Below are 22,700 nucleotides of genomic sequence, written 5' to 3' on the forward strand. Positions count from 1 at the left end.
GTGGGCGAGCTTCAAGGGGCATGCAAGTACCTTGGGTTGGTGCCACTATAGTTCGCTAAGTAAATATGACATTCAATCTATTACAAGATGCAGCTTTCAATACTATACGATGTTCACCGGCTGCTAACGAGCTAGCTGTAAAGCACGCTGCTTTATGGATATTGGTGAATGGTGGCTTCAATATTTAGAAGGGTAATTGTGCTTCTGTTTCAGTACGTTTGCCCCAGCAATTGTGTTGCACTGTATTGCACAATCAGCTCCTACGAATAGATGGGGGCAATTGCCGACCAACGACCACAATTAATCCAGCCATATCCAACGAAACCCGTCCTTTTTGCAAGCCCCAATAGTGGTGCAGTAACCTAGCAACGTGTATCCATGGCAATGAACATCATTAACTTAGCCATAATAAAAAGCTTATAGAATAGACGAAGATAGTACAAGGGTAGCTAGCAAGTTTTATGAAACAAACCTCTTTTATTGAAAGAGCTTTGTGTCATTAAAATACAACATAATAATGTAATGGGGGCATACCAGAGATATGACATAGAAAGACACACAAGAAAAATAACTATGAGAAGTGGATGCAAAGGTGTTATGAAAGGATGTAGATGATAGGTTCGATGCAAGACAAAATGGACATGACGTTACCGAGGAGAGAGAGGCTTAAATGATGATGATGAAATGCTGTAAAGAATTTTTTTCTCTAAGCTCCAGTGTTGGTAAAATCATAAGAAAAAGGTGCTCGACGTCCTTTGTAGTGAAGACTCATGGGGTCGTGGAAATGGCCTAGGACATCTGGGGTGCTTGTAATACGCATGGGATCGTTGAGGTACTTTTGCGTAGTAACAACATAGGTAGGGAAGACAATGGGTGTTGTCGTCGTGCCAATGGGAGTAAGGAAGGTTTGTGGAGGAGATTTTTCGCCTTCATGACACACGGCAGGCTCAATGTGCTTGGACCTTGGTTGCCAAAAGAAAGTGGGCATTGACTTAGAAGGGTGGTAGTGGTAGTAGGATCGCAATTGAAAAAGTACGTAAGTGGATACGAAAAGGAGTAAGTATAGAGAGAAGGAAAGAATGAAGAAGCGAACAGTTTTACTTGCTTTTATAAGGATGAAGTTTGATTACATTGTGGGGTTTCGATCGCAACAAAGAGGAAATGGTTCCAAAGAAGGGTTATACACTGCTGTGAGGTGAGTTGTTACTCCGTGATCCGATAGATACGTTGTAAAGGCTGTTGTCATATGCTGCGGGCGTGCTGTGTATGATGTATGTGATACAGCGGCTCGCCCCATTGCACGTTTTACTTTTGAAAAAAACAAATTGAACCAACCAAAATGCTGTGTGGTTGTCTCAATAGTAGACACGCACCCAGGTGGGAAATCCTCCCATACTTTACCAATGCCCGGGTAAAATAAAAAAGTGGTCTCATGTGATGGCAGTGGCGCGCATCGATTACTTGTAAAGAAATAACAAGCGCATGCTTTTTCCATGCTCAATTGGCAGGAAAGTAAACAATTAATAGAAAAAAACAAGAAGGGAATGGCTTAGAATCACTATCTCTATTGTCTTTTGATCTCATATTATGGTAGCACTTCTAGATCCCAGTGGGCTGGTAATCAACGGTAAGCATCTCATTTTGCAGATAACAGTCCAGCAAGTGCAACATGAGTTTGCACGAATAGGGTTATTGATTTGATGGTGACAGCTGTGAGAAATAGCATTTGTGCAACCCTACATGCTTGTTGCACGACTTGTACGCCCACCCGGATACCTGGGTTAAGCTCGCCGTTATGGATGTTCACTCCTCAATTGGGCCATGGGAAAAGGTGAGGGATTGGTTCAAACGAGAAAAAAAGTCAACAAGAATGCATGAGATTACAAGTGAGTAATCAAACCACCGTATCAGGTGGTGTAGCTGCAAGGAAGGTTCTAGTATTATGGATGATTCGAGTGGACAAAGCAACATGTTGTACAACACTATGAGGGTTTAAGGAATACAAGAGTGAATATAAGGGGTCGGTGTGAAAAACCAAACACTACTTGCATTCTCAAGAAGCCTTTTTTCAATCACAGATCAATACAATACTACCAACATGGTACATCATATCATGAAAATTTCATGAGTGAATCAAGGGATCTTATTCAAAGGACGACAAGAGAAACAGCCAAGGTGTGGTTGGACGGCTGGTGGTTTGGCTGAGTTGAACGGGTAACTGGGCGATTCTGGGAGATCATGAACCCGAACTAAAAACACTTCTTGGTAACTTCTTCCCCGCCACCCCTTACTCGTTATCTCGTCTACGGGCGTACCATCCATGATGATCGAATCATTCTTCTATCTTGATCATGATGTCAGTTTTTGGATCACATGGCTATCCAATCTCGATCATCATGATGGCCAAAGCACCATGAAAAGTGATCATTGATCAAAGACAATTGAGTGAGGAGTTCTCTTTCGAATTTCTAAGACCTTTTGCAATAATATGTGTAAACGCGCGTGTGCGTCACATGCTGTCCCCCGGCAAATTCCTCCAAAGCCAATTAAAAATTTGAGGACGTTGACCTTCTCCCACACACACTCACACACACGTATTTCTTACAAAACACCCATTCATATGAAGCACATGGTACGTGTGTTGTGCAAAAGGCTGCATCTCATCCGCTTCGTGTAATGAGAAAAACCGACCCTGTACGTAGAGTTCCGCGGAATATCTTGTACACCATCTCAAACCCCACACACTGAAACAATACGTTACTCCTGGATACGTACCTCTTCCATAATCTTCTTTTAGCATATTGCCATTACACGAGCCCTATTACAACAAGCCAATGACACTGCAACAAAATCGATTGTAGCATGCTTTGGTAACCATTGGATACCTAATTAAGGTCCTGGTTACCAGGTAGCGGTGAATCAAACGACCAGCTGTTAGGGAAAAAAAGCACAATGGCTTGCTCAATAAAGAGGTTGTGATAAAGCGTGTGATAAGGAGGAAGCGCTGGTCTGCTTCAGCTACCTTAATGCGGACAAATGTTTTGTTTCGGAAGCATCCGGCAGACCAAAACCTTGTATCACCATCCACGTCCGTGCACATTTTTTGTGATAACCAACATTTGTCTCATCTTCTCAATTACAGTCAAGGACACTTGATATGAATAACGTGATCATTTAGAGGGGCGGGTTTACCATTTATTACTGGTAGTCATGATATCAAACAGCCAATAGATCAACGCTGTTCCTTGAACATGTGTTAGTCAACAACTCTCCTCACTTTGCAAGCAATGCTTGCATACAGTCAAAGGCCGCTATTAGCTATACGTGTACCATCAACTGCTTACGTATAGTTGATGGATGGGGTCATGAGGAACAAGGTCCAAGCTTTTGGAATTGAAGCGAGCGTAGTGTCATACCATCTCATCATGGCCATACTTGTGCATTAGTTGACCATAATTCAGAGATCTTAAGGGGTGCATATGATAACAAATGATTGAAAAAAAGCCGTCATAGTGGATGCATGGTAAAAGTGACACAAAGATGTTGCAGGGTTTATGAATGCCAATTCTTCTCGCAATTCTTCGAGGATGGTGGCACCTTGCATACCGATCACCTTTGTACAGCAAACATGATCGCCGTGTCACATCGCTGTGGATCTCAGAAACGGCATCTTGTATTTCGATTTACCATCATCACCAGGCATAACCATATCTCATGTACGTGTTCTTAGTGGGAGTGTTGTGTACTACTACTATTGAGACCCGAAAATGGAGATGTGCTATCCTCGTGCGATGCTATATCGTAATCCACGTTGCGTGGCAATGGTGACTTTATTTACTGACGGATCAATGATATCTAAGTCATAAATGAAAGGGACCTGCTAGTAGTAGTGGTATAACCAACCAATTATGATGTGGCAGGCTAAGTAATTTGCAATGCAACAAAGACCCAATTGAATTCTTTATCATTATAACATTGGCTAATATGAATGTGGGGGAGTGGTCATTGTATGGGTAATGAACGCGTGTGAACAAAGAACATCATCATGCAACTTGGCAACCATTCGTTGGATAGGGATGAAGGTAACACACCAATGGAAGGTGGCGACGGAGTGTGTTAAGCAATCCTTGGCCCCACCTTGAACTTGCACACCTACACCCCCTCTCCTACACGTCGATGTCAGGCCATTGGAAAACTTGGCTACTGTTATCGATAGCATTATTTCAACTCTCGAGCAATGTCATAGGCGATCCTCTGTATACCCCTCCTGGTAGCGATCCTAAACGCAAGGAACTCCTTTTACGCCGAGCCCTCAATGTACGCATGAATGCCCCCTCTACGCCGATTCCTTCACTACCAGCAACTAACGCCACTTTAACATAGTACGAGATATCTCAAACGACAGCCGATGACAGTAATACAGAACCCAAAGAAAAAGGTGTGTTTTTCATGCCGTCATTGAAAAACACACACACAACTTATATATCTCTCAGGTGAACTACTTTATCGAGTTGCCCTCCAACACCTTGAAGCGATCGATCAGTCATCAGCACCCTCTGCAGACGACACACGAAGGATAGACAACAATAACGACGACGAGCACAGCATTCTCGATACAGCATTAGCATCGATTCGCCTAGTATCACAAGCTATATCCACTCTATGGACGCCGCATGATGAAGAGACACACGTTGTCGATGTCACGGATCAACTCTTTGAGGATGAAGATCACCTACGACTGGCTATGACAATGCTTGAAAAAGCAGGAAACACATATGGCAATGATGATGCTTTGTTTCTCTTGGCCGAGATCAACTTTGTAAGCTATATTCGAGATGGATTGGATCATGATGATGGATAATAAGCACTCATCATTGTTATTATGTAGTTTGCAAAGTACAAGCATCCTCGTGATTATAAGACTGCATACAAGTATTATATGGATTTGGCAGCAGTTGGCAATGCAACAGCACAAGAGATGATTGGATTCATGTACGCTACTGGTATTGGTCATGCTGTGGAACGGGATCAGGCGCAGGCGCTTCTTTATCACACATTTGCTGCTCATGGTGGCGACACAGCAGCTGAAATGACATTGGGTTATCGGCATTTACTTGGCATTGGTACCGAACAGAAATGTGAGGATGCGGTCTATTACTATCAACGAGTAGCTGAGAAAGGTAGGACGGCAAAGGATTGGATTGTGTATCATTGTCTACATCTGGTCTAAAATTACATTAGCCATTCAACACTTTTTGTCTGGACCCCCTGGAGGACGCACACAACCCCCGCCCAAAGTACGATTGTCGGATGAAGCAGGTGGTGTTTATGGATATGGTGCAAGTGCTATGACAGACCGCAGACAAAGATCCACAGGTGCAGGCTCCGAGAGATCCGTTAGCATTGATGAAGTATTACAATATTGGCGTTATTTGGCCCAAACAAAAGGTGATTTTGAAGCACAGGTACGATGATGAGAATAATATACATGTATCGGGATCTTGTTTTCTTATACAATGTGATCAACTCTATCTAGCTTATGCTTGGCCAAATTTACTACCAAGGAACACGAAGCATTGCACAAGACTTTAAGGAAGCCTGGTCTTTCTTTTTCCAGGTGGCTGACAGCTTACCTTCCAGCATCACACAAGCCTTCATCAACAGCAAACGTGGTCGTGCCATTGGTCAAGCTGCTGGTTTCCTAGGTAAAATGTGCTGGCGGGGTGAAGGTGGTCCTGTCGATGTGGGAGCGGCCTACAATTGGTTTGTGCTTGGAGCCGACTTGAATGATTCCATCTCGCAAAATGGGCTTGGTATGATGTATCTTCATGGTATCCACGTGCCACAGGTAAGGGATGAGGATAAGGATGATGGATCATACAACTTGCCTTTATTTAACATTTTTCTTTTACAGAACCGTGATAAGGCGATTGAATATTTCAAGAATGCTGCCGCTCAGGATAATCCAGAAGCTCAAGTCAACCTTGCGATCGAGTACATCAAACATGATACGACATTGACACACGCCATTCGTTATTTCACACTTGCTGCTGAAGCAAAACACCCATTGGCTCAGTGGTACCTTGCAAAGCTTCATCAAAATGGTGTTGGTCTTCCCAAACAATGCCAGGTGGCAGTATCGGTAAGTAATTTATGCACAGTGCTCTCAACCGATTTGCTCACGAACAATTTCTTTTTTAGTATTACAAATCGATTGCTGAAAGGTGTGATTGGCTTCATCCGGTGGTTGAAACAGCTTATGCAGCATATGAAAAGGGTGATCGGGAGAGTGCGCTGCTGTACTATATGATTGCTGCCGAACATGGCTACGAGATTGCTCAATCGAATGTGGCGTACCTTTTGGATAATGGTATGTCATTGACTTTTATTTAAGGCTAAATTCATGAGCTAACCCTTCTTCTCATTTTGCAGACAAACGATTATTCAACATCAAACATCTGTTGGGGCTTGAAAAGACTATGGAAAGGGATCGCGACGCTGAAGAATATGCATTGATTTATTGGTCTCGATCAGCTAACCAAAACAACATCGATTCACGCGTCAAGATGGGTGACTATTACTTTCGAGGAATCGGTACAGAAGTCGACTACGAGAAAGCAGCAACATGTTATCGAATTGCAGCAGACATTGATCTATCACCGATGGCCATGTGGAACCTTGGATGGATGTATGAAAACGGTTTGGGTGTTACCAAGGACTTCCATCTTGCCAAGCGTGCTTATGACAATGCACTTTCCACCAATCCTGATGCCTATCTTCCCGTCAAATTATCATTGATCAAGCTATATCTACGCTATTATTGGGGCTGGATTACGCGCACTGAAACTGGTCAAGATTTGATGTATGATGACACTCGACGAGCATCCTCCAATGATGGCGATGGTGAAAGTGGAAACGTTGATGGCCCCGGAATCGCTGTAGACCATGAAGCACGTCGTCGAAAGGAAATTGAAGCGTACGAATACGAGCGTGCACACAGAGAGATTGGTGCTGAGGAAGAACTACGTCGCAAATACAGCAAGCATATGAAACGATTGGAACGTGAGGAAGATGATATGATGGATATGGGTGCTGGATACGATCGTGATCGATACTCGGATAACGAAGACGATGACGATGATGAGTATTCGGAAGAAGATGAATTAATCGAGAGCCTGATGATTCTTGGCTTGTGCATTCTTGTCGGATGGCTTGTTTATATGCGACAATTCCGTTTTGGAAACAACAATAACAACAATAACAACAATCCTGCAGCTGATAATACACGAGATCACTAAGCGTTGTCGCTCTATTATTCCATCCTCCTCCCCCTAAAATTCATAGCAACCACTCCTTTCAATAAACGCTCTTTTGTAATCGTACATCAAATCGCCATGTATACCACTCTTAAAACAAGTTGTCACACGTAGATAAAGCTCCAGGGCAGCTTATTACAGGATAGTACTTTATTGTAGATGCATGATAGCAAAGGGTTGAAGGTCTATACACGTGGTTGCGTTTGCATGATTCGCACGTGATGGTAGTTCGATAACTCAAGCCGGAATTTTGGCCAGCTGTCAAACCCACTCTTTCTCCTCCTTATGAATCGCGGCGCGTAAGTCCTTCAATGCATGCACCAGTGCTCCTCTAATGCAGATCGTTATCAAGATACTTCAAGGCAAAATATGGCAACAAAGGCTTTCGGGGCGGTGGCCGTGGCCAGAAACGATCTTGGGATCAGCAACAGCAACAAGAAGGTAAACTTTGAAATGAAGACGATACCACATGTACCATTGAACTTACTGTAATTGCAACTACAATAGGCTTCCACCACAACAAAGGCAACATTGAGGCATTTCTCAGGTCGATCGACGGACAAGGCTATGGGCGTTATCAATCACTTGAAAACCGTATGTTGGTCTACTACCATGCTACTTCTTCCATGACGCTGATGTATGATATGACATGTAGAGGCGTTTACTCATCCATTATACACGCTACGATTCGACAAAGTGCAAAAGGATCCATTCGCGCCACCGAGTCGTATGCGTATCTTTGCTAATCGAAGCATTGCTGGCTTTCCTGCAGATTTGTACGCCGATAAAGAGACGTAAGTATATTTCATATCCATCACATGAGACATCCTCCTCTTAACATGATGTATTATCTTAGATCCACAGCCACGAGCAATTACGTGCTTCGGCGAATGAGTGAGGAATTGGATAAAGTGCGCCGTTATACAAATGGTGGTGGATTCCGTGATATGAAAGGTGGCGCGCTTGATATATCAAAGCCTGGACAAGAGATCTTGGAACAAAATAGTATCCTCATCCATGAAGGCAATATTGAGGCACGTCTTACATTCGGTCTTCCTGGTCATGGTAATAATGACGGTCCCTCCAATCCAATGAGAGCGCTTGTTCATATGATTTACTCTAATAGGTCGAACCATTGCAAGTGAGCGCGCTATTGAGATGCTGGTGCACAAACTTCCAGGCATTGTCGAGAGATCTTTACTGTATCAAGCATTGGATCCTGACGACCTTCAAAACTTTGTCACATGCTATCGAGATCAAGAATCCTTGAGGAAGCAATTGAAGGCGCATGGTAAGTGTGAGATGCATGCTATAACGTCACCGCACACATTGATATGGTACCTGGATAGATCTAGTGGCCTTCATCCCTGATGGTGCTATCCTTCCTAGACAATCGGGTGTTACGGATTTGCCTATGGATGCCTCAAAAGCAGCTGCTTTCAGATCACCAGATTCACTCCGAACATCAATTACTTGTCAATCGGGAAAGAAGATCTCTGGAATGGGTATCAAACGTGGTGTGACAATGATCACGGTAAGTAATAAGAGAGATATGATATGTGTGTTGATCTGACAAACCATTGTGTGGATTAGGGCGGTGGCTATCACGTGAGTTTTGGACCATCATGGCAAAAGAGCCCGGAACTCAAACCATGATTTAGGGCAAGTCGACTTTGCTTTCTGCAATTGAGCGAGGAATCTACAATCATATACCAGGTAAGAGGCTATTGTATGAACCATTATCCATGTAGGCTAATCATGCAATCATAGGTGATGGCCGAGAATATCTTGTTTGTGATCCAAGCTTGACACGCATCCGAGCTGAAGATGGGTTAGTAGATCAGAAAATCTGGCTCATGTATGGAGACTAATGTTGAATTCAATGTATAGCCGCAGTGTTGAAGGAACCGATATCTCACCTTTCATCAACAATTTACCATTTGGCATCAATACGAAGAAATTTTCAACAGCCAACGCAAGTGGTAGCACATCGATGGCTGCCAATGTACAAGAGATGGTCGAGGTAGGAAGATTTATTCCAGCGGCAACTCTCAGTGATGGACTATAACCATGTTCTTATAAAGGTTGGTGCGCGAGCCATGATTTATGACGAAGACACTTGTGCCACCAATTTCATGATCCGTGACGAACGCATGCAGAAGATTGTACCAAAACGCAATGAGCCGATCACACCTCTTATCTACAAGATCCGCAAGCTTCATGAAGAAAAGGATATTTCGACCATCCTCGTTGTTGGCAGCTGTGGTGATTATGTGGATGTCTCTGACAACATTATTGAAATGCGCAATTACGAGCCAATGTAAGCAGTGAGATCTTTCATCCTGTCAACCTTAACTCATGGAAGCCCTCTCTATATTATAGTGATATCACCGATCATGCAAAAAAGATTGCTGCTCAATATCCAAGAAAGCTTGTCAATGAAGGGGGTAATTACTACTATACAATGGGTACTTTTTCAAGATCCAAAGCTAACATAATATATTGTCTTTGTCAGGAGATTCATATGGCAGCGTCAGCCAACGAAGACTGATGATCCCTGCTTATACCATCGAAAAGAGGTCTATCAAGACAATGCACCTTGTCCATTTCGGCAATCAATATGAGCTATCGCTCTCTTCATTGGAAAATTTGACTCAAAAGCATCAAACCCAGTGGATTGCAGCAGCCATTGCTTATTTGAAGGCTAGTCAGCAAACGAAGGAAGATATCAAGACGTTGAATCAGATGCTTGACGTATTGGAAAAGTCATTGGATGGTCTTGTGGTATCAGGAACCAAACCAAACACTCTCAGATCCCCCTTGGACGTTGTGTTGCAACCTCATGAAACAGTGCATGGTGGTTTTGCAAGACCTACACGCTATCAACTAGCCCAAGCCATTAATCGTCTTAGAGATGTAAAAGTGATGGAATAAAAGAATGTGCTCTGCGTAAACAAATATCCTGCGTTGATGCGTATAATCAAGTGACACTCTTCATTCATTATTGCAACACCTTCGTCAGCCAAGACTCTCGTTTTTCCTTTACCCTTTTTCCCTTTCTTCCCCTTTATTGATAAAAACGAACATGGTTTCATTGTGGTGGAGTCAAAGTGCTTTGGATGAGCAGATTGGTAATGGGTGTTGTTACATGCACGACATGGTAGGTGACTAACATACTTAAATGGCCACAACACATAGACAAAGCAACGTCCGAGCTCTTGCCTACCAATCAGGAAGACATTGCACTTCATTTTACTATCAGCGACCACATACGAAGCAAGAGGGTGAACAGCAAAGAAGCTATGCGTTCTCTTAAACGGAGGTTGCAACATAAAAACCCAAACGTGCAGTTGGCTGCTTTATCGGTGAGTGGGGGATACGCATACATAGAGGGTCGACGTTTATCTCATTCGTTGGTGAATAGCTTACCGATACGTGTGTCAAGAATGCTGGTGATGCGTTTGTCCGAGAGATTGCTAGTCGAGAATTCATGGAGACTCTTACTATGATTTTACACTCTGTAAGTGGCATTTATGATTTAAGGGGATCATTGGATTTACATTATACATAATAGCCGGATTGCAACTTGGACGTCAAGAATAAGATCCTTGCTGTCATCCAGACGTGGGCTATCGCTGCAAAGAACAATCCAAGCCTAAATTACCTGACCGACACCTACCACTTGCTTCAGCATGAACGATTTCAATTCCCGCCATTGAATGAACACGTTAATGCATTGCTCCTGGAAACCGCAGCAGTATGTTTGAATCTCATCATCACACTTTTAAGGATATTGACATGGATATCTTTAGCCACCTGAATGGACCGATTCGGATGTATGTGAACGTTGCAGAACACCATTTACATTCACCAACCGTAAAGTAAGTTTTATTGTCAATGAAGATTGGGAATGGTCATGGTGATGCTTATTATGCACAATGATGTAGCACCATTGCCGAAATTGTGGTGGCACTTTTTGTCAAGAATGCTCTTCCAAGAATCTACCCTTACCCCATTTGGCCATCGATGATCATGTCCGTGTATGCTATGGATGTTATATCAAGCTAAAGCTCTCTCGTGTTGCGAAAAAGGATCCTCTACCACAACAACAAGAGCCAACACCAAAGAGCACAACGCGGCATGAACAAACTCCTACGTCTGCTCCTGTTGTCAATGAATCGGAGGATAAGCAATTTGAGGAGGATCTGAAGCGAGCAATTGAGTTATCCAAAGCAGAGGCGGATCAGCATCATCATTATGCACCATCAGTGGCTGCTGTTGTCAAGGATACAGATTTGGGATCGACAACACAATATGGACTGGTAATGTTTATGATATGATGGTTTTTAATAAAGTTATTAACAAGGTGGTCTGCTTAGAATGGCATCAAGGAAGAGGCGGCAGAGGAGGAGGATCCAGAACTAGCAGCAGCCATTGCAGCTTCTTTACGTGACATGGAGGATGCACAAAAGACCGAACTCGAGTATTATAATCAGCAGAGCAGTTCACGAAGGACAAATATGGAAGAGCTCTCGAATACAGAAATGGACAACATTGAATTATTTGCGACGTTGATGGACCGAATGAGCGCGACTGCAGTAAACAACATCGGGACGGATGAGCAAATCAATCAACTCTACACCCAAATCGCGACCTTGCAACCAAAATTGGTTAAAAACCTTGATGATGCAATTCAGAGGCACAGTAAGTGTGAGCCATCTTTTCCCTAGTAGTCATCTCATTAACAATGGATCCACAGATAGGTATTCAATGTTGCACGAGAAATTGAACAATGCAGTGAGAACGTATGATCGACTACTTGAACAAAAGGTAGCAAGTTCCTATCAGCGCGTATCCAGCGCTTCATTACAGCAACAACAATATGGTGCACCACAACCGGTTTATAATGCTGCAGCTGCTCCACAGCAATACCCTGTTTATTCGCAAACGTCTTCTCAATCCTTGTATCCAAGTATGCAACCTCCCAATGGAGAAAGATCGTATCCTGGTCAACCATCGCCATACCAACCACCACCCTTTGCAACATCCCCACGACCAACAACATTATCACCCACTGCACCGTCTCACGGGAATCCCTTAAGCGGTATCCACCCTCCTACTTCGATGACTATACCCACGCAACAAGATCCAACACCATCCGCGGATCAACTTGAACAACGTCATTTTCCACAAACAGTTTCAGCTGTGGGAGACAATCATCACGTTTCGTACAACTATGATAACAATCTTGGACGATGGGTGACGACCAATGTGTCACAAATCCAGCAACAAATGCCGCCACCACCCGCGCCACAGCAAGTGATGAACCTTCCTCCTGCACCTACACATGTCCCTCAACAACAACAGCAACAGCAACAACAAGCTGCAAGACCACAAGTGGAGGAACCCTCATTGATTGAACTTTGAATATATAGCGTAGTCATAGCAACACAATGATCAATACATTCATCTCAATGGCTTGTTTTTATTTATTGAAGAATCATCATTGTCTTTTACGCAGCCTTGACAGCAGCTGATTGCTGCAAAAGGTGGTTGACAGCCATATCGCGATAGGATTCCAGATCAGGGACCTTGAGACCTACAACCTTTGCAGCATCATCCCATTGACGCACTTGCACCTTAAGTTTAAAGAGGGGATCTTGTTCAAATTCCTTCACTTGCTCAGGGGTAAATGGACCACCCTATTGCAGGTGAAAAAATATACATATCAGCATTGAAGGTTCATGTTGTAGTACCAAGATTACAATAGGGTACCTGGTATTTCAGGGACATTTTACTGGCAGCACTCAATCCGTCATAGTAAGTGGCATCTTTACCAGTTAAATAGCGTTTGACTGCCACATGGGCTTCCACTAATTGAGCAACCTTGTCTGAGAAACCAAGCCTGCGGAGATATTGACCACCAATGCGCTCGTGGCCAGTGACGCCCACACTGATTGATTGCTTCTCTCCACCTTTTTCAACAGCCGAGGGATCCAATTCTGCCAATGCCGATGCATCGCACATTATCCGCTTTTGTTCCTTTTCTATAGGAAATTGACCAATATCATGCAACAATGCACCTAGCACAGTTTCATCGTCAGCACCTAATATCATACAATAAAATCAATCAGCAACAACCTTCTTTACGAGTCAAAATGAATGCTATTATCGTACCTGCATCAACCGCTTGTGCTGCAGCTTGAAGACAATGATCAAGTTGGGAGATTTTTTCACCAATGTAATCATGCTTGTATCCATCCACAAGGACTTTGAATAAGTTGTCCACGATTTGGTTGCAAGCTTCAGGGGTTGCCATGATGATGATAGATGAGTAATAGTAAAGAAAGAAGATGCGTATGTAAAAGGATGAAGAGCCTAGACAAATAACCTTTTCTGGGGATTTTGGCTATCCTTGTACACACGCACACGAAATAAAGGATCCGCGGAATCACCGCAACTGACAGCATGTGCGCAGCTGATACGCCCAAAACAATGCACACGTGCGAAACCATGATGTCCATTCGTCTCTTGCACAATGATTCAATTGGATCTTTTTCATGTGGGAACATGACAAGGTTTGGATCGGGGGCTCCATAGACAGTAAGAGCACATACACACACAAAGCATATCGTGATGATGATGGGGTATGATAAGAACTAAAACGACAAAGTATGTTATGTTCATCGTCGCAATAATGGTACTACATAAACCCCCCTCCGCAAAAAGAAAACCCGTCCTTTACCTATATAAACAGCATAAACTGCTCGATTTGTGAAAGCGTGAAAAATACATAACAACAACCACCATGGTTTCTTCAATGATCCAAAACACCGAGCCATACAAGCTTACCGAGGAGCAACTCAAGTCCTATCATGAACAAGGCTTTCTTTTGATCGAGGACTTTTTCTCAGAGGAGGAACATGCTGAGCTAAACAGCTATTGTCAAACATTCAAGCAATGGGGTGAAGAAAAGGGCAAATGGATGCAATACTATGAAGTACATACAAAGACCGGCGACAAGCAACTATGCCGTACCGAGAACTTTACACCTTTCCATGATGGTATGCGTGGCTATGTCAAGAGCCAACGTCTTTTGGACGTGCTTCAAAAGTTGCATGGTGAAGAATATGTCCTCTTTAAGGAAAAAGTCAACTACAAGCTTCCTGGTGGTGGTGGTAAGTAATAATGAAATGAAAAGAAGGGTCAATGTGGACCCTGATCCTTTTTTCCCAGGGTTCCCTGCACACCAAGATGCACCTGCTTTTGTCCAATTTGGTCAATCCTCTCACATGACTGTTATGTTTACCATTGATCCTACCACTGACGCCAATGGATGTCTCGAGGTGGTACCTGGCTCGCATAAAAATACCTTTGAAAGAGGTATCCTTCCTCAAGAAAAGCACGATGGCTCCATTTCTGTGGATTGGTGCAAGCAACAACAATGGCTTCCTGTTCATTGTAAACCTGTAGGCATCACATGGTATCGGCTTAGCGCGTGCAGCACACAATGAATTCATTCTTGTTGCTTGGTTTTTATAGGGCTCTGTGTTGATTTTTGGTGCCTATTTGGCGCATCGATCGGGTGACAACAATACCGACCAATCTCGCATTGCGGTGTATTTGACATACAATGCAGCCCGTGAAGGTGATATGCGTGATCATTACTATAATGAAAAGCGCAAGCTCTTCCCACCTTCTTATGAACGTGAAGAGGGCAAGGATTATAGTAAGTTCTTTAGAAAATCATTCTCTTCTTGGCATACTAATATAGACTTCGTTTGTTTTATAAATAGGTGAAGGAGCTGTCATTTATAATCTTGCTACACCTATCAAATCATAGATGTGTGTATGTCATTGTTACCCTCTCTCTCTCTATCTCTTTATATGTATCATTCTTTGTTTCTATCATTATTATGCAATAAACAACTCCCCCTCCGGGACCCCCCAATTTTGAGAGTCGTCAATGTATGTGTGTGCTGCAATTCCAGCCACCTGCAGTTTTGTGTTCCGCCCCTTTTCTTGCTTTGCTTTGCCGACGTCCGACTCCTTACCTTCCTCCCTCATCCTTGTAAAGCAACTCCACCCCCTCTTATTCTTCTCTCCATCTCACGCATCCTACATCTCTTTGCATTACCTCATACCAACATGCTCATTAAGGAATTCCGTGTCATCAACAACTGTACTGAAGCCGAGTACAAGATCGGTAAGCTATAGGATCATCCATCATCTGCCATATTCCCCCATCGCTGCTCAGCATCCATCCTTGACAATGGTATTGATATGCTTGTGTTGTCAACTTCCAGGACAGCTTTACGCGACTGCCATGGCTTCCAAGGAACAAACTGGTGGTGGTGAAGGCGTCGAAGTCATCAAGAACGAGCCATATGAAAAGGAGAATGGTGAAAAGGGCCAATACACATACAAGATCTTTCGTCTAGCATCGCGTGTACCAGGTTTTGTGCGTGCTCTTGCTCCTGCTGGTGCCTTGGATCTTTATGAAGAGGTAATAAGGGGGGAGGATAATGGATGAAAAGGCTGTATTTCGTTGCCAGCTCACGACGCAAGGATGTCTTTTTTCGTATTAGGCATGGAACGCTTATCCCTACTGCAAAACAGGTAATTTATTGGGACATATTGGGTGGGTGGGTGGGTGTGTGAAATGGGGTCAGCAGACTCACATTCTTGGTTTCTTTCTTTTTATCTAGTTTTGAAGGTTTGACATCCCAAAGGAAAAATACACCGACAAGAGGGATCGGGAATACTGACATTATGCAACACTTTAGAATGGCTACATGAAGGACAACTTTTCGATCGTGTATGAAACTTTGCATGTCGACAACTCACGTGGCGAACGGGAGAATGCGCTCAACATCTCAGATGCTGATCTCAAGAAACGTGATGTCATTATGATTGATGTTGCCAACGACCCCATCGATCCCAAGGATTATAAGGCCCAAGAAGATCCCAAAATGGTGCATTCCTTCAAGACCGGTCGTGGCCCTCTTACTGAGAAGGATTGGACACAAAAGGTCGAGCCTGTCATGACTTGCTACAAGCTGGTGTACATTGAATTCAAGTGGTTTGGTCTTCAGGGCAAGGTGGAATCTTTCCTCGCCAAGACGATCCACAACTTATTCATCAAATTCCATAGGTAAGAGATGGGAGAGGGGAAAATGGGATGAGTCCACCAGGTGATTAACAGTGATGATGATGGTTGCACAATAGACAATTGTTTTGCTGGATGGATCAATGGTATGGCATGACAATCGATGATATCCGAGCATTAGAAGAACAAATCAAAAAGGATCTCGACGTGAAGCGAAATGAAGGCACCGTCCCTGGTTCCGGATCTGATTCAGCTAGCATTGCTGCAAGCAGCGTTCATACTGCAAATGGCAAACAATAAACGGGAAATGAAGCATGTGTTTTAGTTTTTGGCATAAATGGACTTGTTGTATATACACGGAAACAGTAAATACCCGAGAATTATGGTGAGAGAAAATGGAAGTTCTCCGAGTGGCTACAGGTCATTTGGTTGTACAAGCCAAGAACTTTGCTTTATAGGCCTATCACATTTTAGCACTATCCTTTCTCTCAAGTTGATGATTTGCTTATAGATTTGTATTCTAAATCCCATTATTTATTCATAAAGACATCTACATAATGAGCCCTATGGAAGATCATTGACTTGTTGACAACATGTAATAGCATCTGTGGTCCTCTAACGTGGTGGATCGATGGCCTAAAGTTGTGTTAGCGTCAACGCCTTCTCCTTAGAATACCCATGAGATGACAATGGTAGTGTCGAACTAGGCTTTGACGATACGTATAAATTGTTGTATGGTGTGAGCTTGAAAATGAGGTGGATGTTGCCACGTGAGTCGTTCAGGAGCTTTGATGATGAAGAAGAACGATAGCCGACATGCTTTGCATTGCTCTATCAGCTCCAGCTATGTTCTCATTAACCACCATCAACAGTGTATAGGGCGTATACGTACCTTGTGTTGCTGCATTATTCAAATCACGCATGATGAGAAATGGAGGGGGGGAGAGACAACCTGCTGTGACTTAAATCAGCCGTCTTTGGAGTACAATTGCCGTCCTTACTCCCTTGTCTGGAACAACACATACACACGTACTCAAATGACTATGCAACTCTATGTCTGGAGCCCAGCACTCGATGCACCCTCCATCGATCCGAAGTGTATTGTCGTCGAAGCCTATTTACGTCTGCTTGAAGTCAATTTCACCATTGTCTACGCCAACGATCCACAATGCAGTCCAACAGGTGAGAATGAGATTACGCGCTTATTCGATCCCCAAGCTTATCCTATGTAAATACAAAGGCGAGTTACCATTGCTGAAGGACGGCACAACATGGGTAGCAGGCGTGGATCGTATCTTAGCTCACTTGGCGAAGCGTGGACTTGACGGCAACCGTGAGTTGTCACCCGAGCAAAAGGCTGAATACCTTGCATACAGCGCCATGACAGAAGAAAAGCTGATGGATTGCATGGTAAGATGAGGATAGATCAAAAGGAATCAGCATGGATGTATTGATCATACACACATACAGCTCTTTACATGGTACGCCGACATGACCAACTTTGTCAAGAACATCCGACCAACCTATGCCAAGATCCTATCATTCCCTTCTCGGTACTTGGTTCCCATTCAATTGAAAAAGAACGCCAAGGCACGCCTTGCCAAATACAGCGTTGAGATCACGGATGATGACAAGGGTTTACCTCAAAACGAAGTGGAAGAAATGAAGGAATTACAACGCTCAGGATGGCACTATGTAAGTTACATTATGATCCATACGAGAGGAAAAATCACTTACATTCGACATTTAGATGTATCGGTTAGCAAGAGAAACATACGCCGTCCTTGATAGTCAATTAGCCGATAAGCCATTCATGTTTGGAGAAAGGTAAGTGGTATGGGCCTTGGTTTATAATATGCTTCAAGAAGATTAATCTATTTCGCCATAGACCCAGCACACTTGATTGCGTTGTATTCGGCTACTTGGCACTTCATCTTTATCCCAACCTGGCACATCGACGATTACAGCACATCTTGATCAACGAGTATCCTCGCTTAGCAAGCTATTGTGATCGTGTCAAGGAACGATTCTTTTCCACTGAGCAATCTCAATCAGAGGCAGCACAAGACATCCCATCATTATGGCGCACATTTTGCAATAATCCCCGTGCCTTTTTCAGCAATATCAAGCAAGATGCAATGGCCTACATGGGTAATAGCGATGCTCAAGATAAGCCCAAGAAATCAGATGCACAGCTCGAGTTTGAACGCAAGAGGATATGGTCCATTGCAGGAGGCGTCACATTTTTATTGGCTTATGTGATTTACAATGGCATTGTTAGTGTAGAGTTTGGTGATGAGGATGATGAGGACGTAGAATATGAGATGGATTATGAAGAAGATGAGATGTATGATGATGAAGAAGATGTTGATTTGTAGAATAAAAGGATACTAGATATTGAATGAATTGAGTGATGATACGGGGATATAAAAAGTCATCCCATCTCCTACAAGAGATAGCATGTTCTCCTAAAGCACTACATCAGCAGCAGCATGACCGTGGAGTGTACAAATCCAAAGTCAGCCCACCCCCACCCTGTTAAAGAGCAACGCGCTTGGGAGTAGGTGTTTCTCTACTCATCTTTCTCTCTCTTTTAACTTCATCTCATTGCAAATATGGTAAGACACGCTTGGCCATCATGACCCGCACGTCCACCTGACACGTTGTTCCATGCTAGTCATCCGGTGTTGCTGTCAACGATCAGTGCATTGAGCTCTACGAGGAGTTCAAGCTGCGCAAGACTCTCAAGTACATCATCTTCAAGTTGTCAGGTAAGTTGGGAAGAGCATGCATAAGGGACATGGTATTGATAGACTCAAAATGCTCTTTTTAGACGACGCCAAAGAAATCGTGGTTGAGAAGTCTGCCGAGACTGCCACTTATGATGATTTCCTCGGTTGTCTCCCTGCCGACGAGCCTCGTTATGCTGTCTATGACTTTGATTACGAAAAGCCTGGTGAAGGTCAAAGAAGCAAGATCACTTTTTACTCCTGGTATGCCATGATCCTCCCATCCCTCCCTTGTGGCTGTTATCTACCCCATCCCCTATTATCCTCCTCGTCCTCCTTCCATAAGCTAACTTGGATTGCTTGGTACTTAGGATCCCCGATACTTCCAAGGTCCGTCAAAAGATGTTGTACGCCTCCAGCAAAGACGCGTTGCGTAAAAAGTTGGTTGGCTTGGCAATTGAAATCCAGGGTACCGAGTTCAGCGAGGTAAATGAAAAAAAGAGCTTTACACACAAGGAGGATCGAGAAAGAGAGAGATAGGCAATGAGACTAACACTCTTTCATTCTCTAGGTAGACCACGAAGCTGTCTTGGAAAAGGCCAACCGTTCCGCTTAAAAGACATTCCCAAGTAGTGATCCACTCATATTACCCGTATTCTTTAAACAACGGCACGCTTTCTGCCAATCTATTTACTTGTATCATTGTGCATATTATAGTGTCATATGTTTTATCTGAGCTAAGCTTCGTGCGTGTGTGTGTGCGTATGTGCTGGCTTTGAAGTAATCAATGTGGCATGTTTGCTTGGCAACTCACGTGTGTGGATGTGTGTGTGTGTGTGTGTGCACTCTTTAAAACATGTGGCTCGGCTTGTAACTTCATAGCTGTATCAAGTGAGGTAGTGATTTGCTTCAAGGCATTCATGAATCATAACATTCGTTGTTGAACCTTGTATTTGGATCAGAGTTATAGCTGCTCGTGCACGAGAGAAGGTGACAATGGCTGCCAAAAGGTGACACAATACGGCTGCGGTGTATCGCTGCGGTTTGATGCTTGGCATACATAGATATCATACATGACAAAAGTCGCTATGATGATAGATCACTCGTGCATCAATGATAGATCTTGCGATACACGTTATTACTTTTCTAGAGCCAATGTGGGAACCACACACAGCAAAAGATCAATGAAGAAGATGATGGGGGGACGTTTCTTTGACACCAATGGAAATCCACCACATCCTATTTTTATGCCCAGACACCAGGTTTTCTTTTTGAGCCAACCGAATCCCTGGGTCACTACTATTATCACATACAGAAATTGACATGCCCCTGGAATGGCGAAGAGGTGATGTATATAAACATTTGAAATGGGATAAAGCACAAAAGGAGATCGAATGTATGCTATTTAACGAGTTGGTTGGTGGATGAGGTGTTTTCGGAAACAATGCAATGGCTCGGATGATAATGGTATGGTGGTGGTTGTTGGCGGTCGGCCAGCGATGCTAACCCATCAAGGGTTGGGGAGGATAGTCTGTTGTTTGCTGGAGTGTTTTGTTGATTTGAAGATGTGGATAGATTTGCTGTTTTAGAATGATCATCAACAAGTGGTGGTTGTCGTGGTGGTAAGGCATCGTTCATTAAATTGCTAAAATAGGATGTTGTTTGTTGAGGAGAGGACGCTGATGTTTTCATATCGTGATGCTGTGGTGGCGGTGAGACGAGTAAGGATGACGACGTGGTGAAAGCAGGTTCATTGTTGTGCAAATACCGGTGTTCAGGTGCTGGTGAATTTGGTTGTTGGTGGTGGGTAAAACGTTCAAGTGATGGAGAACTTGCTTGCTGTTGGTAATGGTGGTGTGTAACAGCGGAGCGCATAAGCTCGAAATCGTGGTCGGCTTCCTGTTCTGATAAAGGAACAACTACTGAATGTAAAGGAAAAGAGTTAAGGATCAAGCCACATGCAGCTTTTCATGTAAATGTGAAGCATGTTTAGGGTCTAAAAGGATATCAAGCCTAGAAGGGCGATGATGGGGTATCCAATCTGCTACGTGCTGGTCATCAAGCGTATTATCTAATACGTCAAGAGGAGTAAATAATGTTTAGTACCAAGCATGACAAGGAGAAACAAACATTATACATACTTGATTGTCGATTGTGGGAATAATACTCCTGCTCAAGAGCGTTGATTTTCTGCTGCACGTGTTCTATCATTCGTCGACGCAATCCCTTTTTCTGTAGCTGAAAGTGGTCATTGGCTGATTTACGTGCTGCTTCCATGATAGCTGTCTGATTGCGCATGGCATGCTGATATTGGGCTTCTCCCACCTTAAGCCTGTGGATACGTTTTTCTTCGATCTCTTCAATCAGCTTCAAATACTCGGGATGGTTGCCTTCTTTGACAGCCTTTTCTAATCGGTCCAACTCGGCAAGCCTAACATGTGTCAATAATAAATAAAAACAGACTTTGATGATGAAGATGAAGATCAACGCCATCTTACTTTTCTTTTGCTTCAGCCTTTCTTTGAGCTCTTCTTGCTTCGCGAGTTTCCTTTGTCATCCGTTGACCTGATTGTCGAGTTTCCTTTGTTATCCTTTGATTGGTGTGTCGGGTTTCCTTGTCATCTCGCACAGCGGCAGCCTTATTGCTTGTAGAATTTGGTTTAGACCGCTTAGTCTTTTGGTAGTCGCTTTCGGATGATCCCTTGTCAGCGATGGTGGGTGTGCTTGTGCTGCGTAATGCTCGTTTACGGGTATTGGTTGCCTTCCCAAATGATTCCTCAGGTATCTCGTTTTGATTGTGATGGGATGTTGATTCGGCTGATTGTGAGCGCGTTACTCTCGTGCTGACATCAGAGGGGGAGGATCCATTGCTCTCGATATTCTCACTAGTGGATGGTGGTGTATCATTGATCATGTCTTCAGATGATTGATGTTTTGCTTGGTCCACGGCAACAGCAGGTAATGGTTGTTCCGAAAGGGAAGATGGTTGCTTGTTAGCGGTTGCCACAGAGCGACTAGCTCGTCTTGTAAGCATGCGACCCACTGAAGTTGTGTCGTCTGACATAGTTGTAGCCTTGACTTGCGACATTGCAAACGTGGTGATTCGTACGAGTGGGGGTTGTGTAGAGTGAAAGCAATATGTGTTAGAGTGGGTGTAAGCTATGTGACAAAAAGAGGGAAAAGGAGTGAACACAAGCAGCGAATTGCAACGCCGAAAGAAAAAAAAGGGCCGGTGCTGCTGTTGTTGCCTGCTATTGCTTGTGTGTGTGTGTGTGTGTGTGTGTGTGTGGTTGATGGGGTCACCAGGCGAAACCACCCAGCATTATGCTCCTACTCCTTCCCCATACACCAATCAATCCATCCTAGTCGTCATTACCATATCATCTTTTCTTACTTCATTTGCTATCCTGCTGTCATACTTTTTGTGTTTGATGCAACCAAAAGGGGGGTCGAGGATCTGCAGAAAACAAACGATGCGACATGCATCAACCAGCCATGCACGTACCTCTCAGAGTCATACACACATACACACGTACCCATCACTTT

The 22,700-nt window shown here is 43.6% G+C and overlaps 11 protein-coding genes across 11 annotated transcripts; 8 read left to right on the top strand and 3 right to left on the bottom strand.

The window, feature by feature from the left end:
* Positions 1–706: 706 nt before the first annotated feature.
* On the bottom strand, positions 707–988 carry O0I10_002927 (uncharacterized protein; the record flags this gene model as incomplete). Its single annotated transcript, XM_058483003.1, has 1 exon — positions 707–988. One exon carries the CDS (start codon positions 986–988, stop codon positions 707–709), a length of 282 nt encoding a protein of 93 aa, XP_058346092.1.
* A 3,188-nt stretch (positions 989–4,176) lies between these two features.
* Positions 4,177–7,298, top strand: O0I10_002928 (uncharacterized protein; the record flags this gene model as incomplete). The annotated part of the gene is made up of 9 exons (XM_058483004.1): positions 4,177–4,317; positions 4,384–4,438; positions 4,494–4,819; positions 4,889–5,180; positions 5,242–5,465; positions 5,537–5,848; positions 5,915–6,142; positions 6,202–6,370; positions 6,433–7,298. 9 exons carry the CDS (start codon positions 4,177–4,179, stop codon positions 7,296–7,298), a joined length of 2,613 nt encoding a protein of 870 aa, XP_058346093.1.
* Positions 7,299–7,601: 303 nt separating this feature from the next.
* On the top strand, positions 7,602–10,250 carry O0I10_002929 (uncharacterized protein; the record flags this gene model as incomplete). Its single annotated transcript, XM_058483005.1, has 14 exons — positions 7,602–7,615; positions 7,669–7,757; positions 7,824–7,910; positions 7,972–8,110; positions 8,173–8,381; positions 8,443–8,607; positions 8,666–8,850; positions 8,910–8,924; positions 8,978–9,032; positions 9,087–9,147; positions 9,207–9,339; positions 9,401–9,636; positions 9,699–9,763; positions 9,832–10,250. The coding sequence occupies 14 exons, from the start codon at positions 7,602–7,604 to the stop codon at positions 10,248–10,250; spliced, it is 1,872 nt and encodes a 623-aa protein (XP_058346094.1).
* A 151-nt stretch (positions 10,251–10,401) lies between these two features.
* O0I10_002930 (uncharacterized protein) lies at positions 10,402–12,743 on the top strand (the record flags this gene model as incomplete). The annotated part of the gene is made up of 8 exons (XM_058483006.1): positions 10,402–10,447; positions 10,515–10,681; positions 10,741–10,836; positions 10,891–11,073; positions 11,129–11,197; positions 11,264–11,638; positions 11,696–12,020; positions 12,076–12,743. The coding sequence occupies 8 exons, from the start codon at positions 10,402–10,404 to the stop codon at positions 12,741–12,743; spliced, it is 1,929 nt and encodes a 642-aa protein (XP_058346095.1).
* Positions 12,744–12,829: 86 nt separating this feature from the next.
* Positions 12,830–13,635, bottom strand: O0I10_002931 (uncharacterized protein; the record flags this gene model as incomplete). Its single annotated transcript, XM_058483007.1, has 3 exons — positions 12,830–13,018; positions 13,092–13,423; positions 13,494–13,635. The coding sequence occupies 3 exons, from the start codon at positions 13,633–13,635 to the stop codon at positions 12,830–12,832; spliced, it is 663 nt and encodes a 220-aa protein (XP_058346096.1).
* Positions 13,636–14,124: 489 nt separating this feature from the next.
* On the top strand, positions 14,125–15,159 carry O0I10_002932 (uncharacterized protein; the record flags this gene model as incomplete). Its single annotated transcript, XM_058483008.1, has 4 exons — positions 14,125–14,494; positions 14,553–14,785; positions 14,859–15,045; positions 15,113–15,159. The coding sequence occupies 4 exons, from the start codon at positions 14,125–14,127 to the stop codon at positions 15,157–15,159; spliced, it is 837 nt and encodes a 278-aa protein (XP_058346097.1).
* Positions 15,160–15,464: 305 nt separating this feature from the next.
* Positions 15,465–16,038, top strand: O0I10_002933 (uncharacterized protein; the record flags this gene model as incomplete). The annotated part of the gene is made up of 4 exons (XM_058483009.1): positions 15,465–15,522; positions 15,623–15,822; positions 15,905–15,935; positions 16,025–16,038. 4 exons carry the CDS (start codon positions 15,465–15,467, stop codon positions 16,036–16,038), a joined length of 303 nt encoding a protein of 100 aa, XP_058346098.1.
* A 73-nt stretch (positions 16,039–16,111) lies between these two features.
* Positions 16,112–16,725, top strand: O0I10_002934 (uncharacterized protein; the record flags this gene model as incomplete). Its single annotated transcript, XM_058483010.1, has 2 exons — positions 16,112–16,470; positions 16,545–16,725. The coding sequence occupies 2 exons, from the start codon at positions 16,112–16,114 to the stop codon at positions 16,723–16,725; spliced, it is 540 nt and encodes a 179-aa protein (XP_058346099.1).
* A 737-nt stretch (positions 16,726–17,462) lies between these two features.
* O0I10_002935 (uncharacterized protein) lies at positions 17,463–18,803 on the top strand (the record flags this gene model as incomplete). The annotated part of the gene is made up of 5 exons (XM_058483011.1): positions 17,463–17,607; positions 17,666–17,835; positions 17,896–18,120; positions 18,176–18,252; positions 18,314–18,803. 5 exons carry the CDS (start codon positions 17,463–17,465, stop codon positions 18,801–18,803), a joined length of 1,107 nt encoding a protein of 368 aa, XP_058346100.1.
* Positions 18,804–19,040: 237 nt separating this feature from the next.
* Positions 19,041–19,770, top strand: O0I10_002936 (uncharacterized protein; the record flags this gene model as incomplete). The annotated part of the gene is made up of 5 exons (XM_058483012.1): positions 19,041–19,043; positions 19,103–19,196; positions 19,259–19,418; positions 19,526–19,640; positions 19,726–19,770. The coding sequence occupies 5 exons, from the start codon at positions 19,041–19,043 to the stop codon at positions 19,768–19,770; spliced, it is 417 nt and encodes a 138-aa protein (XP_058346101.1).
* Positions 19,771–20,555: 785 nt separating this feature from the next.
* On the bottom strand, positions 20,556–22,242 carry O0I10_002937 (uncharacterized protein; the record flags this gene model as incomplete). Its single annotated transcript, XM_058483013.1, has 3 exons — positions 20,556–21,073; positions 21,296–21,585; positions 21,653–22,242. 3 exons carry the CDS (start codon positions 22,240–22,242, stop codon positions 20,556–20,558), a joined length of 1,398 nt encoding a protein of 465 aa, XP_058346102.1.
* Positions 22,243–22,700: the final 458 nt, after the last annotated feature.

Source organism: Lichtheimia ornata, assembly GCF_029851405.1.
Source record: "Lichtheimia ornata isolate CBS 291.66 chromosome Unknown scaffold00009, whole genome shotgun sequence".
Lineage (NCBI taxonomy): Eukaryota > Fungi > Mucoromycota > Mucoromycetes > Mucorales > Lichtheimiaceae > Lichtheimia > Lichtheimia ornata.